Source organism: Gouania willdenowi, chromosome 20 (assembly GCF_900634775.1).
Source record: "Gouania willdenowi chromosome 20, fGouWil2.1, whole genome shotgun sequence".
Classification (NCBI taxonomy): domain Eukaryota; kingdom Metazoa; phylum Chordata; class Actinopteri; order Blenniiformes; family Gobiesocidae; genus Gouania; species Gouania willdenowi.
The window spans coordinates 11,112,133-11,133,493 of NC_041063.1; the positions used below are offsets into that span (position 1 = coordinate 11,112,133).

General features: G+C 37.2%; 1 protein-coding gene across 1 annotated transcript in view; it reads right to left on the bottom strand.

The window, feature by feature from the left end:
- dnajc13 (DnaJ heat shock protein family (Hsp40) member C13) overlaps window positions 1–21,361 on the bottom strand; it is a 39,622-nt gene that overhangs the window by 13,367 nt on the left and 4,894 nt on the right. The window contains 30 exon segments of the mRNA XM_028434221.1: window positions 856–1,010; window positions 1,107–1,191; window positions 1,290–1,492; window positions 1,644–1,748; window positions 2,068–2,169; window positions 2,251–2,313; window positions 2,389–2,545; window positions 2,628–2,731; window positions 4,428–4,581; window positions 4,701–4,783; window positions 5,597–5,614; window positions 6,297–6,437; window positions 7,197–7,292; window positions 7,380–7,455; window positions 7,581–7,702; window positions 7,790–7,846; window positions 7,927–8,082; window positions 8,167–8,274; window positions 8,373–8,472; window positions 9,392–9,561; window positions 9,643–9,722; window positions 10,327–10,493; window positions 10,586–10,677; window positions 10,846–10,941; window positions 11,899–12,074; window positions 12,077–12,104; window positions 12,210–12,410; window positions 12,495–12,536; window positions 13,324–13,473; window positions 14,066–14,141. Of these exon segments, the coding sequence (XP_028290022.1) occupies window positions 856–1,010; window positions 1,107–1,191; window positions 1,290–1,492; window positions 1,644–1,748; window positions 2,068–2,169; window positions 2,251–2,313; window positions 2,389–2,545; window positions 2,628–2,731; window positions 4,428–4,581; window positions 4,701–4,783; window positions 5,597–5,614; window positions 6,297–6,437; window positions 7,197–7,292; window positions 7,380–7,455; window positions 7,581–7,702; window positions 7,790–7,846; window positions 7,927–8,082; window positions 8,167–8,274; window positions 8,373–8,472; window positions 9,392–9,561; window positions 9,643–9,722; window positions 10,327–10,493; window positions 10,586–10,677; window positions 10,846–10,941; window positions 11,899–12,074; window positions 12,077–12,104; window positions 12,210–12,410; window positions 12,495–12,536; window positions 13,324–13,473; window positions 14,066–14,141 (3,363 nt within the window).

Genomic DNA, 21,361 nt, shown 5'->3' on the forward strand with positions numbered 1-21,361 from the left:
GCAGTAATATTGGGACTGTTATGGACACGGGCACGACTGGAAGTCCAAGTGTGCAGCAATTATTACAACGATACTATTTAAAAAGAAAAAAAAACATAGAAAACCCCGACGCTGGTCGAAACACACCGTAGGGGGCGACAATCACACCTTTTTTGGACCCTTATGAAAACGTTCATTGTTATCTGGAGAAAATTAATAAATAAATATCAATGTTGACCCACAACTTTGTCAAAGTTTTACATTTTGGCACACTGTCTATTTAAGTTTGACACCCCTGCTTTAGAACATCCAATTTGGTTTGTAGGAGAAAATAAAAATTACATTTATTGTGTAAATTACCAAATAATCCAGTTATAGATATCGCAAATTCACCAATTTGATGAAACTCTATAATATTTTTAGGGGCTTTTATTTTTCCTTTGTTTATATCACATGCATTCAGTCATTTTTTATTGTAAATTGTAGAAAAAACTCAACTTTTCCAACAAGTCTTACAATTTCTCACAAACTTTTTCAAAAAATTCCTCTAAATTACACAAAAATGGGTAAAATAAATAATTTTCTGAAGTGAATTGAAATGATATTGAAAACTAGGGCACAATGTTGTTAAAATTGCTCTTTTCCTGCCTAAAATCTATGGCCCACTAGAGGTCAAACTGCTCCGTATTTGGCCCCTGAACTAAAAAGAGTTTGACACTCCTGCCGTAGGGGATCAAAATTACACCGCAGGGGGCCCCTACGCTCAACAGCGCTGGCGAGAACCCTGTCTAACATTTATGAGGACAGAGATGTACTCATTTAGCAGGAAAACAGATCTGTCATGGTTTAAATTTTGCACAATTACTTTTTTTTTACCTCGCTACAGGCAGCACGTTGGAGCCAGTGTACATCATGATGAAGAAGAAGATGCCAGTTAAATAGAGCCGCTGCAGGTTTGGGTTGTCCTGCATCACCAGGTACAGCACATTGGCCACCTTTTCCACCAAAATGGGGTCAAAGGTCAACAGCAACTTGAGAGAACAAGAGAGAACACTTGTAGTCAACGTCATTTAACAATTTTAATTCCCATGTTTGTGACAATAAAGAAGTTAAAACATGATCGTTACCTGGACGATGTGTGGGAGACATGCATTATCAGTGATCATCCTTTTGATCTTAGGCAAAGGTCGAATGATGGCATTATCAGGATCCCTGTTTAAAAGATAAATAATACAATAATAGATGTAGAGTTTATTTAATACATACTGGGGAGAAAACTTGAAAATAACAAAGACTTGATTGGTTCGCACCTGCTGGGGTAGTAGGAGCACATAGTGATGAGCATATTGAGAATTAGAGTGGCCAGATCAGACTCATTCATCACTGCCTGCCCCGTCGCTAACAGGCACCACTTCAGCTGAGGAATGGCCTGCAGAGGACGCCAACCGTCCATACCCTGAGCCCAGCAGCGGGTCTTTGCTGTTAGAACACCTGTGGTCCAAAACTCCTGCATCTAAGGAGAGAAAAGAGCCAATTTGAGATGGCATTAGTTGCATTAAGTAATAATATTCAAAAGATTTCTAGATGTGTGACTGAGAGAGCATGGCTTTTTGGTGTTATTTTTTTTTTTTTTTAAAAATGGATGTTATGTGGTTATCAATTACCTCTTCAAAACCAAAAGGTCCTCTTCTTTCTTTGTCTGCGTTCCCAAAGTACCACTCCTTCTCACTCTCCCTCTTCATGTCTGGTGCTGCCTCCAACACATTGGTCTGTGGATGTTGGGAACATTTTTGTTAAACACTGCAAAGGTTTAAAGTTGGTGTCGTTAAAAAAGTGAGCTATACATCGAGTGCATGAGGCTAGGTGTTGATTTTGTATGAAATTATTAAATCATCTTAATTATTTCCAGGCAAAGGGACATTTCAGAAAGGCTGGTGGCAAAATGCAGTATTATACTTTGTTTAAATCTGGATTCCATATATATAAGGAAGCCTAAATGCATTCCAATGCTAACTAAAGTCCAACCAGTGACTGTGGGATGGATTTAATCACCAGAACCTCCATCTTCAGACTGTAACTTGCTCTTACCTGCAGTGGAACAGTAGCTCTGCTTGTATGAAGATGGGCCAAAGTCAGAAGGTCCACCAAGATGCGAACTCCATTTGAGTCCATTACATCCTTCACATTTTTCTAGCAGACAAAAAAGAACATAAAAGAGAGCTAAAAATTGTGCACTGACAACGCAGCATGTGCTCGATTCTCACTACTCACTCTGTTGAGAATGAGCTTGTTGAGGAATAGGATCAGCCTGTCTCTTTCCAGTTTGTCTGTGCACTGGATTAAAAAACAAGTTTCTTTTAGATTTCTAGGTAAAAAAAAATCTATCAATAAAGCTTCATTTTTACGTACTCGGTCTAGCATGCCTATGATGTTTGTGTCCGAAAAGGGCCCGATCTCCTCAAAGCACTTCCCGTAGACTATGGCGAGCGCCTGTAGGCACAGGCACTTCATCGTCACTTTGGGTGTCAGCAGAAAGCGATGGTAGAGCTCATTGAAGAACTCATACCTAAAAAGAAGGAGAAGAGGATTAAATACCGAATAGAAATAATAATGAAATTGCTGGATTAAGAACTTATTTGTGATCCTACGATCTCTTGATGGCACTGGACTCTTCATTCTCGTCCTCCTCCAGCAGCAGGCGCAGGTAATAATCCCCGATCTTAATCTCATCTGAAAGGCACTCGTACCTCACCTACAAAGCAGCAGCACAACACAACTCATTTAACAGACAGTTTTACACGAGCATCCCTTATTTCCAGTGTTGGGGTGCCGAGTTACAAAGTAACAGATTACAGTAACAATCAGGGTTGGGGTCAATTACATTCTTCAGATACAATTAAGTTTTCAATTACCCATGTACAATTACAATTAAATTCCAATTACAGTGAACAGTATTTTTTACAGTTACATATAAATAAAAAATGTTTTTATCCTCAAAGTAAATTACAATTACATTCTCAATTAGTAAAGTTAAATTACAATTAATCAATTCCTCTTGTGATAGCTTTCTGTTAGCATCGCTAGTGTTAATGGGTCCTAAATCAGCTGTGAAATACACTAAAAACAAATGTCATCTAATTTCTTTACCATCTATTTTTTGAAAATAAAGGTTTTAATATTTTTGGTTGCGTCAGTATACCCCGAGGTGAAATTATTTTTTTAATGGTAAAATGTGGGAAAGCTTAATATGAAACATATTTTAACAATAATAACACGGTTCCCCAGTTTTGTGTTAAATTATACTTTCCATGAAAATTCTATAAAAATTGTCAAAGTCAATTATCTGAAGTCAATTACAATTCAATTACAATTGCGACAGCAACAGATTTTTTAAATTACAATCACTCCATATTTGTAATTAATTATCAATTACGTGATTACAATTCTAATTAACCCCAACCCTGGTAACAATATTACTTTTTATGGGTAATGAAGGAACCTATTAGACTTTTATCTATAATGAAACGACTTCACTAAACAATAGGAATGTGCTTTTCTGCATCAGCCCAGCTGTGTTTGCTTGTGTGTAAAGTTCATACGTGTTTTCAGCCAGTCAGCACACACTTGTCCAGTGAAATCAGCTGTCAGGAGAAAGAACTGTGTACCAACCGTCATCCCAACAGGAATAATAGTTGGTAAACAGTTCTGCTTCCTGACAGCTGAAACTTTACTGAGGGAGGGTAAAACACACACAGCAAACTGTTTTTTTTTTTTTTTTTACTTAATCAACTATTCTAAATTATAGTTGAAACAGTGAACTCCCATTAATCTTTGTCAAAATATTTTTTTTTTATTCCCCTTTTGCAACACATTATATACACTGTCCTACATTAAATATCATACCTCTTGCCCGAATTGGATTCAAATAACTTGTATTATCTTTTTTGTGATCATCTGTTTAACTTTGCTTATCATCTACTATGCTTGTACTTAATCCATATTTTAATTTTTATTATAAATTTTAAATAATACATCTTAAATCTAAGTGACTCTTTGAACTTTAATTCAACAAATGTGGCATTCCCTGGTGCTCTCTTTTAATATTAATTAATATTAATACAGGTAATAATTTATATATTCACTATTACCCCTAAAACCCATATATGGTCATTCTCTGAAAAGTAGAGTGGAAAACGTGCAAAAATCAACATTCAAATGCAAAGTATTACATTAAGATGGACATAATGTCAAATAATTAGTGGATGCACTATTTACAGTAGGGTGTGTTGTTGCATTTATCATTTTAAAAAAGTGCCAAACATCATTGGACCGAGCCTATTAAAGGCTACATTACACACATATACAAATACACTGTATATATACAAGCTATGATTTTCATGCATCTATACAGTAAATCAAGATAAAGGAAAAATTCTTCTGATTCAAACCTCAAACTCCTGATGATTCCAGGAGATGACGGTGGCATTGCCGAGCTCACGGTCCACGCCGAAGGCCCGCATCTCCCCCTCCAGAGCATCCCGTAGCTCCTCCCTTGTTTTCAGATTCCAGATGAGATTGGAGCGTGCATGATCGAGCTGAAACCTTAGAAAAGCAGTAAAAAAAATGTTAAAGGTTTTAGTACACCACAACACTGACTGTTTTCTTATCTAGGAACTCCCAGTGAAATGACATTCTATTTTAGAACAGTGACAATTGTTCACCTGTAGTAGAAAAGCTCCCAGTTTGATTCAATCTTAATCCTCTGCCTTCTTTTTCTCAGGATGACAGGTTTTTGGTTTGGATTCTGAAATCAAACGAGACAATAACTGGATGAAATATAGAGTGAAAGGTATTAAAAAAAAACAATCAATATGACAAAGGGACTGCAACGCAGATAGAGGACAAAATGAATAACATTATGGACACATGAAATAATGGCATGAATAGATGAAATAAAGTAAAAAAATAAAATAAAAAAAAAGTTATGTAGTTAAGCAAGAACCCCAAACCATCAACGTAACATACAGAAGCACTAAAAAAACAACGAAACTGCAAATTTGCCCGTGCTTTCTCAGCAGGCTGGTCTTTGTTGGGCAGTTTAAAAAGAAACGTGATACTTTTTGTCATTTTAGAAACCTTGAAAACATAAATTGACATGATAGTTAAAAAGAAAAATCCTTTTCATTCATGGTTATGAAATGCTTCACTTTATAATTTCTTTATTTTTATTTATTCATCTTTTTTCTTAACAAGGTCCACTGTTAAGTCCAAAAGCCTTTCTTTATAGTTCTGAGTCCATAGTATCAATCACACAAAGCACGTTGCTCACCGAAGACCACCACAGCTGTAAGCCACTTATAACAAAATATAAAAACATTTTTACAAGTTAAAGGCTTCAAAACAATGCAGTAAAGATAAAACATCGAAAAAAAACCCACAAAGGCAGCTTTTAAATTCATTACAAGTCGTGCAAACATAAATTATGGATGCCGACATGTCACCATCAGCCTCAAAAGAACAAGAGCACGCGCCCAAAAATAAAGGTGTTAAATGATTTGGTCGTGTGGAAGAATATGGAAAGAGCACAATATGGATCCTGTTGGTCAGTTTGACTTACCAGGTTATTTCTGTCCTGCTGCATTGTTTGACAGCAGAAAGAAAAACAGAGAGGATAAAGGGAGGGCATGGTGGAGACACACAGAGAGGTTATTGTTTCTCTGATCAGACACGGAGGAATTACAACAGAAGGGTCACAGTTGAGTGATACACATCATTACAGCCAAGTTATTCATATTTTACAAACTAGGTAATAAGATACACACCAAAATTTTTTCAAGAGAGAATTGATTGGGTAAGAGTCTGCAAAAGCAAGCATTAAGTCAGTCTGGAGGATGCAGCTTTAAATGAAAGTAAGACAAAAGGAAGATGGAGGCATAAACATCATGTGTTAAGGTCTAGTTTCATGAATTCAAACAGAAGTTTTTTCTGTAGAGATTTAAAAGACAATTATAACGTATTTTGAAATACATCGTCATCATTGGTTGTGACACAGACAGAAAGGAAAAAAAATACTGAAAAACACAAAATAGAAAAACAAAGAAGGCCGACTGAAATCACAATCAAGAAAAACACCGACAAGTGCATGGCATGTGGTGGCAACGCTCTCCATGCACAACAGCACATGAAAGATGCAGTATTTAGTTTCAGCAGCAAAGCATTGACCAGGGGTCATAATGGTCAGAGACCTGAGCAGAGATGTTCAGCTGCAGAAGGGAAAAGCAAATCAGTAGCACAGTTTCATCTTCAGAACAACGTACCTCCTTTTGAGCAATGCCCATCTTGTCCCTCCAGTGCATCAGCACCAGATCAGCTTTCTCCTTTGCAAACTTTTCTACTTCTTTGGCTGCTTTGCCAGCGATTCGCTGCCACTCAGGCACCTTGTTTCGATTAAGCTGGTCCTGTGGGAAACAAAGGGAAAACAATTTTGACAAACGATGTAGGCTATTTATGCTATTCCAGGGGTCACCAATAGATTCAGAAAACTTTATTTATCAGCCTAGGGACAATTCAGCTCGCAGTTGTGGGTTGGTGCCCAATATGGTAGCCAACATGGACCATGTAAGGTGCCCTCAGGCCTGTTCTAGAGCTCTCGTCACCAATGAGCTCCTATTAAAATCAGATTTACCTGCCAGGCTTCAAACCAACACAGATAAATACAGATGTAGTCTGTGCCTTAGTAGAGTTAAATACTGCTGCACTTTATACGTTTTTGTATTAAATTAACATCTTTAAATGTTTATTTTCACAAAAACATTGTGGCAAATGTTTTTAGGTGTCAGATTTGGTGTAAGGGTTGTGATATGTTTAAATAAAAATGCAAAGTGGATCTTCAAAAAAATATTACACAACGGTGGTTAAACACACATGTTTTATTTTACGATTAGTTAAAATTTTTAGTGGCTAGTGAAATAGGAACATGAGTATTTTCTGTGAAACAGAATGAAAATGAAACAATTGCGTAAATTAGGAGAAATGTAGTGTTGCATTTTGAAACTCAAAGTGAAAACGTGAACATTTAGTCTTAAAAAAGTGCTTTTTTATAATGGTAGCACCTTTGGACTATTCACTAGCTTTGAAGTTGCTCACAGTTTCAGAAAGGTTGGTGACCCCTGTGCTATTCATTAAAAACAAAGATAAACTAAAACATGCATAGGTACCGATGCAATTTTTAAGTTGTCACGTATGTGCATTCTGTCCATATCTTTCTCTGGGACAGCGTCAGGACTGTCCAGATACCCCAACAAACCCATCGGCTAAAAGAGAAAAACACAACAAGAGAGAATAAATATTTTTTTATGTAATTTTAAAAAAATAACTTAATTCACAAGATTGGAATTTACCAGTATCCTCTTCAAAAGGTTCATGGCCACAGGATTCTCTGCAGTCCACAACCCCACTAGATGACGACTCAGCTGTCTGATAAACAAAAGGTGACAAGGTTCAGAGACTTTGCACAGACTAGATGTCGATAAATCTCCGTTACTGAGAAGAAAACATTTAAAGTGACAAAAACTGCTACAATATGGTGGGTGAGGTTGGACCTGTTGGTCAGCATCCGCTGGTCTGTGCTGATGGTGAATAAAGACGTGTGCAGATGTCTTGGGAGAGCTCCTTCACTCAGGGCCAGCTCCTGCATTTTAGTGGCAATTTCTTTGTCTCCCTCCTAAATAAAAGATCATCAGAAAACCTCAACTTATGTGGTTTCTTTTTAGATTACCATCAGACATCACAGTCAAGTAGAAAGGTTTACCTCAATAATGGCCTTCATTACCAGCCCTGCTCCTTTTACTATTGCCATAGAGGGATGCTATGGATCAGGACAAATCAATGCATGTTTACTGTATAAATCAGTGGACGTTTGTTTGCTTTTTGGTTTGTTTTGACTACCTGAAAGAGTTTGAAAAGTGTCCGTCCATCAGAGGCTACCATCTCCAGCAGCATATCAAACTGCTGCCCCTCTGTGGTTTCACTGTAGGGGGCGCACAGGGCAAATGTAAGGAAATCTAATAGAGCGCTGATGACCAACGCTCCAGTTCCATGATCCTGGGAAGGAAACAATAGAAATAATAAACAACAAGTTTGTCAAATAGTTCCTGCACTTGTGTAAACCAATATAAAAACACGTACAACATTAGTGATGAATTTTTCAAGTAGGTTTTCTAGGAATTTCTTGGAGGAGAGTAGGGAGGCTTTGTTCAGCTGCTCTTGTCTCAGATCATAATCATCATGCATTGGCTGGAGGGAGAAACAAGGAGAACATGTTCAGATCAGGAGAAACATTTTCACAGAACTCAAACATAAACAATGTAAATTTGTTTGCTGAAGTTACTTACACACATTAGGGCACAGAGCATATCGATAGCAGCATGGGTCACACTGTTGTTGTTCCTTTTCAAAGCTTTTACCGTTTTCACACCTAACTTTTCTCGGAACCTGAAACACAGATGCGCACACACACATTTGAATAAAAAAAAAAGGAAAAACAAAGACAGAAAATGGGACCGAGAAACATCTTAAATTAAACAGAATACAAACCATAAAAATATAAAACAGGTCGGGGGTTGAGTACACAAAGATTTCATTGCTTTTGAAGTGGCTTGTATTTTTAACCCATTAGTTGTGCAGATGTCATTTAAAGATTAGCTCAACATTAGGACCTTTTAACCACTTTTTCTCCAAAATTTCTCCACGCCTTTGTACAAAATATTTCACCCTAAAAATGTAGATAAGATTCGCTCCAAGCCCCGTCTTCGAATAAAACACAAAGCCACTCTAGCAATGAATCTTTTGGGAAACCAATTCTGGCTCATTTGTGTAACAAAAAACAGGAGAACGAGGAAGAAATGGTAAATATACTTCCTCTCATACATCTCAGTGATCCCCACAGACTAGTAAAGGTCGACAAGTTAAATTTTTCTTAATAAATTTAGAGCACAGAGTGGCTAAAGCAGGTAATGGGAGAAAGATGAAGGAACAACAAGGAGAAGATGGCTTGGTGGTCGAGGTGGGCCAAGACAGACTGAGGCAGCTGGACTGAACAAAATGACACCACCTGCTTTCAGAAGAGCCTGTCTTAAAGCTGGAGAAAGCAGAACAAAGATAAAAAGAAAGCTGACAAACAGCTGGGGTATATTCTGGAAAAAAGACTGAGGAAAATATGATAAACAGAGAGTGAGTGCGCTAAAAGGGTAGACTGAGATGTATGGATTCATATTTACGTTGCATCAGTGTGTCCAGACCCTTGACCAGACCTTGGAATGACAGAGCATGCCTGTTACAAGCAGCTCATCAAAAACGCTTCCCAGGATTTAGAGGCAACGTAGCTCAAGGTAAGTGTGTGTTGCTGTCTTACTTTGGCAGCTGGGTGAAAGCCTGGAAGCCGGCCTTGGAGGCCACCAAGCGACGGATGGCTTGAAAATGACTTTCTAACTCAGCATTGAGAGCTGGCAGCTCGGCTTCCTGGGTTAAAAGAGCCAGGATGGCATTGTTGATAAGCTTCTCTTTATTTTCTGAGAAAAGTCCCTGAAGAAAAAAGTACACAAAAGAGAAAATTACAATCATAATATCCAATGTAGACACAAACTGAAAAAAAAGCACACTTACATCTTGTGTTACAGCATGTAACACTCCACTATAGGATATGTTGGCGTTGAATCTGAATACAGCATCTGCAAAGTTTCCATCTGAATGGAGGAAAAAATAATGAAACAACATAAAATAGTTATCAAAGCTGAACTTTGATCATTAAAGTCAACAAGTTCATAAATGCATCTGATAATAGTTTTTTTTTTCTTTCACCATAATTTCTTAACTTTTTACTCATGAAGGTCAAAAACATGCAATAATTTGGGTTAATGTCAACATATGGATGAAATACGATCTGTTTTACACGTGCAAACTGCGTCTACATCCGTTCAGGCCTATTTTACGGCAGTTACGGATCATGCACGCTATCACTGTCACCATGGTGCAGTCGACAATCACTGCATGATCCGGAAACACAAATGTAGTAACGCAAGCTTGGCATGACATGCTATTGTAATCACACATAAAGCTCACATTTACAGAGCAACCCTTTCAATATTTATTCATTCCTATTAATTGATCATTTAATTAACCTTGTTAGATGTAATATATTTATAGAAGTTGTTTTGACTCAAGACACAATGCAAATTGCCACAATTACTCTCATTCCAGAGTTTTTCAAAATAAATATTATTTGTCCTGATTTCAGTGGCATAGCATGAAAAGTTAAATCCTATTAAATAAGACACTGCTTTTACTCACTTGGAGGTGCTGCCAGAAATTTGAGGTGCAAACTCTCCACCTCCTCATCCACTGGCATGCTCAGTAAACCCCACCGCTGTCCTCGACGGGTGGGCGCCATTTTGACACACACGTCCCTGTTGCCCGATGCACGGACACCATCAAGTAGGCTGGCTAACAGGGAGTCCCTGCACGTGAACGTTCAGATAGATACAGACTATTTCATTTGTGGTGAAATTAGATGCGTACTCTGATCAAGGGTATTATTTGTGTCGCGTACCTTTCAGTGGAGGAATATTTCCTGATTTGACCCCTGATGAATTCTAGACTGAACTGCTGAGGGTTGTCCACATCACAAATGAGAGCAAAAACCTGAAGGTAAAAGGGTAAAAGTGGACAAATTAAAATACATCTGGGAGCAGATGTTGAGAGTTAATTCACATTAAGTAGTTCCTACATCTGAGCTATTACAAATTGGCCACTAATATGATTTAAACCAAGACAGTCTTTAATCCTAAAGTTTAAGTTGTAGAGGCTCACCTCTCCAAAGGGTTTAATAGTAACTATGTTGTAGGAAGCAGGGTCTCTCTCCACTAGACACGTCTCCGTCAGGGCCAGGATACGCTTAACAGGCTCCTGAAAGGAACAAATGCGAATAGACTTTAGCTCCATATCCAACGGCATCCTACTGAACAGCTTTTCTCCTCAAATAATACACTCAAATAACTTTGAAATCAAAAAAAGTAAATTGCAGCAACCGAAACAGAAAAATAACATTGTTCAATTAATTCTTTGAACTTAGCAAAGGGTTTTTGCACAAATAATATATTTTAAACTCCTACTGAAAATACTATTACTGACACTTTTAAAAGTCATTATTTTATTCAACATCTCACTTATTTGAAATGAGTCAAAAAATCTTGTACTCAGATAATATTGACAAAAAGCATGCTTATACTCTTGGTTAAAAACATTAATTCCCTGAAATGGAAAGTAGTTATATATGCATTTGCTGAAGAGAGCATTAACGATGGAGGATGAGAAGTGCCACAATTGAATAAATAAATTCACCATTCATTAAATGTGCCAACATTTAATTAAATCCATTTTACATTGCATTTTGAAAAGTATGAAGCATAGATATTTGACTATTTTTTTTTTTTTTACCCATTTCATTCATCGTCAAAGTCTGTGGAAATAATACCATGAAAAGAATAAATTAATCGTGAAATATTTATACTTCATACTTTTCAGAATGAAAATTAAATGTAAAATTAATTTAATTAATTATAGACACTTTTAATTAATGAATAAATGATGTATTTATTTATTTATTTAATTGTGGCACTCCTCGTCCTCCATAACTAATACTGTAAAGTTATTGTAAAGTCAAACATTTCAGTTTAATTGAAACAATTAAAAAAATTATTTTATCAAAACAAGCCATAAAAATATGTTTCAACTCTAGGTTAATTTATAGGTGATATACAACGTAAATAAAATAAAATAAAAAGGGGGGGGCTCTGGGGTTATTTTGGAACTTGACATGCACTGGAAATGTAAAGGTCTAATAGGAAGGCTGAGTGCCCTGACCAGGTGTCTGGGTGTGATCTTCTGCACCACAAACTCAGCCAGAGAAGTGATGCTCTCGTCTGAGCTGTATTTCCCCAACCTGTCCGTCATAAATCCTTCAAAGGTCAAAGTTTCCTTCCTCAGCCGTAGCGTGATACCGATGAAGTTCCCAGCGTGCTCGATGGCACTGCGGATGATTCATCTCGATGCTCCGAGGCAAACAAATGCTGAGTGAGGAGAAAGGAACATGTAAATGTTGTCATGCAAATCCAAATCAAAACAGGAACCTCAGTTGATGCAAAACCATAAAGGTGAACTGTATGATGTCATACCAGCCTGCTGAAGCCTCCAGACAGTATGCAGAACCCTCCCTGGTAGTCTGAGACCTCGGCGAAACCTTCTATGTTTCGATAGTCGTACGAGCACACCACTCGGTTGGTGTGAGGGTCGATTTGATCAATGCCACCTGGCGTCACCTCTAAACTCACAGGCTTTCTTGTGTCGCTCCAATGATGCTTGTAGCAGTCGAAACGCTACGTCACAGGAGGCACATGTGAAAAGGACATTTAGTAAACCAAACTCATGATCTTTTCTTTAGAAAAGAGGTTGGTACTTACCCTGCCTCTTATCTTCCCCTCTGAAAACTCTGTTCTGAATCTCTGCATAGGAGAACAAGGAAACAAATATGAGATCAAATAGAAATTCATCACATGCCAACACCATATTGACAAGTCATAAAGGAGATAATGGCAAAATGTCTTTTAATGACGATACATTTCCTATTCAACAAGTAGTGTGTGGTGCTTTATTTTTATTTAGTTTTACAATGTCTGCAGAAATAGTCCAAGGTTAACACTAGATTTAGTGCATCATTTTCAAAAAATCTATGCATGTTTATTATATTGTGGAATCATGACTGTCTGCAGCCCTCCCGAAAGAAGGGCAAAATAAACTTCACACCTACAACTGAGTGAGGGGGGGAGATACAGAAGAAAATGAGTTAGGGTGGACACTAAAAAAAAAGGGCGAGTGGATCTGCAGTTGGAAAAAGTATCTCGCTACTATTGTAGAGAGAGCTTTCATTTTGTAATATAGAACAAAATACAGAACAAACAGGGGACTAGGATGTACAAAAAGGCACAAAAATGTATAAAAAGATAAAATAAATATAAAAGTGAGGTATCGCATTTTGGTACAGGTATTGTGTGTCTTTCTTTATAGTAATCCCATTTATTCCAGTATTCCCCTCCTTTACATTGTCGTGACTTTTGAAGAGAAAATGGTGGGGAAAACATCCCCTGCTCACACATTTGATATCCAGCTATAAATGTGACTTTTTTTGCAATCAAACATCTCTAAGCCAGCACATCCACAACAACTGTGTCAGAGCCACTTATTGGAATCCATTGAGCCAACTACACCCCTCCTCAGTGTCTTCTTTCTTACCAGTGCTTCTGTAAGCAGCTCTGTGCGGTGCTCTGTTGAAAACTTGAGCGTTTCTGACTTTTTGTTGCTGCCTTTGCGGAATGTGAGGTTAAACTCCGTCCCCTGACCTTTTCCAACTGGACTGATGCCACAGATGTCACCATAAGGCCACTGCAAGCAGGGGACAGCAAACAAACATGTTAACAAACAGGAAAGAAAGCAGCTGTCCATCACACAGGGTCAGTTTAGTTTTACTACTATTTTATTATAGCTAAACTCTTTACTTATTAATAAAACATTATTAAAAAGGGACTGGAACTTGTAAATCTTTATCATTTGATATATAGTGAAGTGTGCCTGCTCTTTTGAATGGATGGTCTGATTAAAAGTCTGTTATAGTTTTGAATTATTAAACTTGGTAGTATAATATCATGCTTGAAGGAAAACTGGATTGTATGAGCGTCACAATTTTTTACTTAGCACTAAATACATTCATATAATATATGCTGCTTATAAGTGATCAGTGTTCCATTTCAATCTTTATTATAATTGATAAGTGTATTTATACATCCCCCGTCTGATGATAGATGCAGACCAATGATGAAATGATTAGGATATAATACACACACCTAATGGTTGTATAGAATTATCAATTTGACAGTGAATGAAACTGCTACTGGACGTATTGCATTTAACGTTCTGTGAAAAACACTGCAGCCCATCTATAGGTTCATTAATGACGACATGCTGCTCACACACTGACCTGATTTGTGACTTCTAACGTGGTGGGATTGTAGGTGGTGATACCATGCGTCCCCACAGAGAAGACTCTTTTGTACCTGAAACATTTAATAAATAAACAGTACAAATCAGACAATTCCTCATCACAAGACTAAAGCAATGTATGAAACAGCACAAGTGTACCAGACTTTGTAACAGTTTGGATTTAGAATTGGTTACTATGACAAACTATTTAATTGTGTAAACAAGTATATTTAATGCAAGAGCTTGGCGGTAGATAAGCAATTTGATGTGTCTTATGTACGATAATGAGTATAAAATAACTACACAGTGTTTATGTTTGGTTAGTTCCTTTCTGAGTGCTCATGTATGTTAATGACTCATTCATACGAGGAAAAAACAGGAGAATTACAAGACTGACGGGTCAGTAGGAGCCTATCTCAGCTGACTCAGGGCGTAGGGAGGGGTACACCCTGAATAGGACGCTGGCTTATCAATCTCACAGATATGACAAAGTGACAGTCTGCGTGTTCTTTTGTGCAGTTTGCTCAGTCTTTTAACCGAAAACCAAATGAAGGGTCACAACTTCTTGTCTGCAAGCAGTAAAGTAATAAGTTACTTTCTGAGGTTGCAGCGCAAAGAGCTGCCTGAGAGTTTTCACAATGGGAAGGAAGTGTCAAATTCTCTTTTGTTTCCCTTTCTATGTTATATACAGAAAGAAAGCATGTGCATATGAACCAGTGGGTAGACACTGTAGCTGTTCCCACTCAATGTTCATGAAGCCAAAATACAGCGCTTAGGGGCATTTCCATCTTGCAATTTTGGAGCCAGAGTCTGCGCTGTAGGGTCCGGCGGGAGGAGCCCTGGTAACATGCCCCGCCCATTTAGCATACTGCCCTGATGAGTTACGCAGCTCAGCTACGCCAAGAACATAGAAGTATCTTTCCACTGGAAATTCTACCAATGGCTTGTTCAGATCAAAGAGGTTAGTACAAAACCACGATATATTTCAACTCAAATATTTAAACGTACTCTATTTAAAAATGTAGAAAATCACACGTCTTGGCTTTCCTCCATGACGTAACTGCTATTCACACGGAGAGCTACGCAAGATCCGCGGCTGTCAATCATTGTCATATATGACGTAAAATCCTGTTTGTCAACCTCAAATAACTTATTTAAAACACACTTCACAGAAAAATGAGCACTTGAACACAATGTAGGGTGATAATAACTAATGATCACAGCAGAGTTTAGGTTTGGAAACAAATTATGTGACGAGTATTTTAACTTTACAGTTTGACCCACATTTCATCTGTTAACATTGAGGAGGCGGGGTTTTACCTATACTGCAGCCAGTCAACAGGGGGTGCTCTAAAAATAAAAGCTTCACTCCCCACCAGGACCTTGTCCCATCCATTCTTTTTTAGTCTATGTATGATATGAACCCACAAGCATTAACCAAAAAAAAATGTGCTCAGTGTATCAGAATCAGTGTAGTGTGGTTTAACAAAGACTTCAGTTGTCCTTATCCTTTTGGCTAAAGTAGAATCTGTGAAACTAAATATAAAAGTTTATAAAAACACAGTTTTTAATATTTGGGAGAAAACATTCCTGTATAGCCTTTCTTAAAGATTAACCAAACCCCTGCATTCTCCTGACCTGCCACTAGGAGGGAAATTCCAAAAATGCCTTGAAAATGGGAGGGGCTACGGGAGCAGTTATGACACGCCCCCCTCTACACTATAAAATCTCCAATGAACAATCTACGCTGTTAACTAGATACTCATTACAGCTCTCTATTCACTCTTCTCTCAATCCACCCTACTCACCACAGATTGTAGAGCCCACAGGTGCTAGTTTTTATAAAAGGGGCGGGGCTAACAGTGCTCGCTTGTGACACATGATGGTCCCAAAACATCACATGATCTTGTTCTCAGCCAGCCAAGCAAAAATCTATTGTTTAAACCCATATATGGCAGTCACTCTGACATTTTACACAAAATATGCCAAATTGAAATAGTTTGACTAAAATGTTGAGAATTGGACCTGGATCAATCAACAGCTCGACTTCATACACAAATACATTTGTATTCAGCAAGAAAAAAGTGGTTTTTGGGGTTTAGTTACTCTTTAAGCTATTTACAGTATGTCTATGTACACAATGTTCTCTCAGCAACCCGGCACTCAACAACTGTTGGCCTTTGTGCAGAAAATTGCTGAATCGGCTCCTTTCCTTTTTTGCACATCCTCATGAGGGTCTTTCTTGATAGCAAGTTTCTACTATGGGAACTAATCATCTCAAAAGAAGCAGAGCAACGGGAACTATAGATGAGAGGTGGTTTCAACAAAAGCATTTTCTCTGTTTGTGAGAGTCATGACGAACACAAGCAGACACAGGACAAAGCATGGCCACCGGCAAGGCCAGAGTGGGACACACAGCCCAGGCTCATCATCCCTCTGTTGGGATGTGTCATTTCATAAGTGGCCCCTTTAGGGTATTAGAATGACCTTGCAAACAAAAATACTACACGTCGTTTCATCCATATATTATTAAGAATCCAGATAAATTGGCCAGCTCCTGGGATGCAAAGCTCGTACACAATGGATGTGTTGCTGTCCAAAGATCACATGAACAAGCAATTTTCAGATATCTTTAAGCACCAGTGCTTCTGCAACTGCTGTATTCACCTTTGTGTTAAGTGGGCTAATGTTTTTATACATATAGCATATTTTTTTAAAAACATTTTTAACTCCTTTTATACGAGCAGAGCGGCAGACGCCTGACGTGCCATCAACATTATCTGTGAATACTTGATTGGCTGATACCTCTAAAATTAAAATTGCTATGTCGACTATAAAGGGATTTGACATGTATTTGAAGTTTTGTTTGTTTTGTATTTTTACCCAAAATCTATTATATTTTCCCTGTTCAGAATCACATATTTATTTATTACACTATTTAAAACAGGTCAGCGCTGTTCAAAATAACATTTGTTAAGTTATTGATTTATCTATTTTTACTAAATCTACACACTAAGTTGAAATTGATGTTGATATTTTCACAATTACAAGGTACACTTAAGTTAAAGGAAATATGAAATTGTAAAATCTTCCCATTCATGAGGTTTCATAATTATCACGTTAAGCAATATCCTGCAACTCTCTTCATAACTGCCACTTCAACAGGATATGCAGCAATATGACGCCTCTCACAATAAAGAGCTAACCTAGCATATATCCGACTCTGATAAAACCTAAATAGAATATAGATGCATGGGCCTACCTTGGAAAGAGATTAAAGCAAGACATCAAACACATTTAAAACAAATAATGTGTGATAGAGTATAACATGCTGTATATGAATAGCCTGCAGCAAATTCAATGAAGCTGAATGCTGAAGTGAAGGAATAGGTTTGCCTCCTCATTGTTAAATAAGATATAAATAGGAAAATATCTTCTTTAATTTAATTTTGCACTGTGTGATTTTCTTCTATCCTGCTTTGCTGCTGTAACACTGTAAATTTCTCCTTTTGCGAGATGAATAAAGGATCATCTTATCTTATCTTCTCATTGGAGATGACAGACACATATCTATCCAATAGCTGCAAGAGCTGTATGAGACACTGCAGGCCATAACTTTCATAAATCATCTCTCTCTAAACTCGAAACACCCTGCAGGTCAGATGACCATTGAGCTTCCTGTGTCATCAACTATACAGTCCTGTGTATAAAAAGCCTTGAACTACATACTAAAACTGAAACCTGACGGAAAGTACGCTTTGCATGTTTAATGTTTGAGAAAATAACAGTTTTTTTTTAATGCAAATATGTTTTTTGTTGTTCTCATATTGTTTCAGGCTTATACCCAATGTATCTATCAATGACAGGGGTGTCAAACTAATTTAGTTCAGGGGCCAAATATGAGCCAGTTTGATCTCAAGTGGCTACAGATCATAGGTGATGGAAAAAGAACAATTTTAACATCATTGTGCCCTGGTTTCTCATATCAGTCCCTGCTGGATCTTGACTTCAAAATTTCTTAATCTTGTAACCAATTTTTGTGTAATTCCACAATTTGCAATTAAAAGTGACTGCATTCATGTGATATCAATAAAGAAAAAGGCACGCCCCTAAAAACATTGTAGAGTTTCATTAAATGACTGAATTTGAGATATCTACAACTGGATTATTTAATAATTTACACAATTATTCATGTTCTTGCTCTTAGGGGCCAGATTTGGCCCCCGGACGTTGAGTTTGACTTAATGATCTATGATCACTAATCCATCTGAAAACCTAATCAAAGTTTAGAAACCTCTCAATGGGCAATCTTCAAAAGATGATCTTAGTTAAGATTTTAACTTTTTGTCTCCATAAGCATACGGTTTGTACAAAACATAGAGGAACTAACTCTTATGAGTTCGTAATGAAAGATACAAAAAAAAAAGTAAACTAAAATCTCTTATGGCTGATTAACACTCTGTCAGAATAAAAAAAAATGTTTATTATGAGCCGTCTCCTCTAGATCAGTGGTTGCCAGGATTCATACTAAACTGTCCTTAAATAGCAGTGATAAACCACACAACAGCCTTAAAGGGAGCCTCCACTGTTTATACAACCTTAGAAATGTCATTATTAAAAGATATACGTCTGACAAAACGCATTCTTTTTCACCATATTTGTTTTATTAACTTTATTTAGCAGCTTTTTCAGTCAAAATGACAACTTGCGCTGCTTTGGGTGTGCTCTAAAAATCAGTAAAAGTTAAAAAAAAAAAAAAAGTCGATGTAAAGCCGTAATTGATAAACAAAATCTGTGACCCAAAAAAAATCTGTGAACGCAGGGGGCAACAGTTCCAACTCTGCTGTTTCGTTAACGACATGAAGAAGAGAAAAGGAACAAGATTTTTTTCGGTTCACGGTTTTTCAAATTTTGTTAAACAAAAGAGGTTTTCATCGACTTTTTTTTTTAAACTTTTACTGATTTTTAAAGCAACTCAAAGCAGCACAAGTTGTATTTTTGGCTGAAAAAGCTGCTAAATGATTCTGAATACATCACCTCCTATAGAACTCAATGGGGCGATTGGCATCATCAATGAAGTAATTTCAATATGGCGGTGCACAGGCTCTCAAACGGTAAACTAGTATCATTTTTAAAAGTTAATAAAATGAATATAGTACAAAATAATGCGTTTTGTTAGACAAAGATCTTCTAATCAGGACATTTCAAAGGTTTTAGGCCACATTTGTAAAAACAGTGGAGGATCCCTTTAAACAAGCACTGAATGTAGATTAGTCTTTTATCTTTTTCTTTTTGATCATGTCTCATGCTGTGCTTTCGCCTTACTCAGCATACAGTATCACTTTCTTCTTAGTCACTGAAAGGATTTTTCAGCAGAGTTTCATTAATTCAATCCGGGCCGTCACAACATGAAAGTCAACACCTATGTGGCCTGATGGAGGTTACTCAGTCTGACAGACTTTATCCTTCAACACTTGGCTTTGCTGGTCAACATGGAAAGCATTAGCACGATGAGGCTTTGATGATGGCTAATGCTCTGCAGTCCTGCTTGAGTTACCCAAGTCAATGGGGGTGCTTTAATGGGACAAAGACATTAAGAGGGTCAGTACTGGTAATATGATCCCAGAGCACATTGCTCAAATAGAGCTTCTTCATGCTATTCACTTTGAGGGTCTGTGGGTATATCTACACAAGGCAGCGAGTAGATTTGTGACAAAAGCTTAAGCATGCAATTCAACAAAAACAAAAAAACACTACAGTACAGCATACGTTATGTAGACATGTAATAAACCATGTTCTCTCAATTTATTGATAGTTTCCAAAGCACTGGATGTAGCATATCCAATTATAACACTGCTTAAACCCAAATTGCCAAACACTGAATTTGATCGACAGACATATTTATTTACTGCAAGGGTTTTCCCTTTTATCCCTATGATAATGACAGAAGTAATAAAACTGAATAAAAGATTTTCATCTGTGAAATGGAATTAATAAAATGAAATTACAAAACAGGGCCAGGTTGCTTCTTTTGCTTGGAGCTACATAAGCCACTGATCGCAGAACTGCTGATGTGGAACTGGAGTGCGGTCTGCAGGCATCCGGTCCTTGTTTGAAACTATAAACCTTTCAGGATTAGATTGTTTTGTAAACCAATTTGATACTAGGCCAAGCAATACATCGATTTTGGTGATATTTTTGAGTTTTCCATTATTGGCCAGAGAGAAAATCAGTGTGTCAAGAGATTTAAAAAAAAATGAGTAATTAATTAATCGTGCTCTGTAATTAATGTCTTTTTTAAGCTGACCTAAAAATTGCTGAGAAAAGCCCTCGATTTGAGGTATTTTCATTTAAAGGAATGATATTATTTTGGCAAATCAAAAGGTTGATATATATATAACAAAGTAGCTTTATAAAGTAATTTATTGTTTTTAACAGACTCAAACAGATACAGATGCAGATCTTTACATTCTTCTGAATTTGAAACTAGTCCCAAGGGCTGCTGCCACCTTTAGTTTAGACCACCAGGGGGAATATTGATGTTAACTTTTGTCAATCTCCAAATAATACAAAACACAAATAAAATAAAACATCAGGTCCATAAAATCAAAAACTGTAACACAATTAGCAACAATTATTGAACACCAAACTTGTTGTTTTTTCTCTCCTTCAGATAATATAAAATAATATAAAACAGACCCATCAATCACAGTGCTGTAAATTAGCAAATCAAAAATAACACTGTTCATCACAAAATAAAGTACTGAAATAAGTTGGTAACTTGGGTCAGACGACGCTAGCTGTAACACTGCTTCTAGCCCCGCCCACATCCTGACTGTCCACTACAATCATTTATCCACTGACTTTGTTCATTTATCACTCATTGACTTATTCATTTTGGATCTGAACCCTGTCATCTTGTCCAGTGCGTGCAGATTAGAGACACTTCCTGCTCGCAGCATGTTGCAGCTAGCACTGTCTGAGTGTCTGGTGTTTTTATTTAAATTAAAATTATCACCCACGAAACACGGCAACGACTTCTCCTCAGAGTCTCCCGTCTTGTGTTGTAGTCTGTGCATCAGTATTATGGGAATAGCAGGAACTTGAGAAATAACAAAGGTTCCACGGTGTTTGGAGTGTATAAAAAAGAATTAACTGTGATTAACTGTTTTTTTTTTTTGCGCGTTTTTTTCCTGTAATTAATCATCACAAATAACGCATTTAAGTCCCAGCCCTAGAGAAAATGATGGTACTGTATCACCTAAAATAATATTTTATTTTAACGATTTTTTTT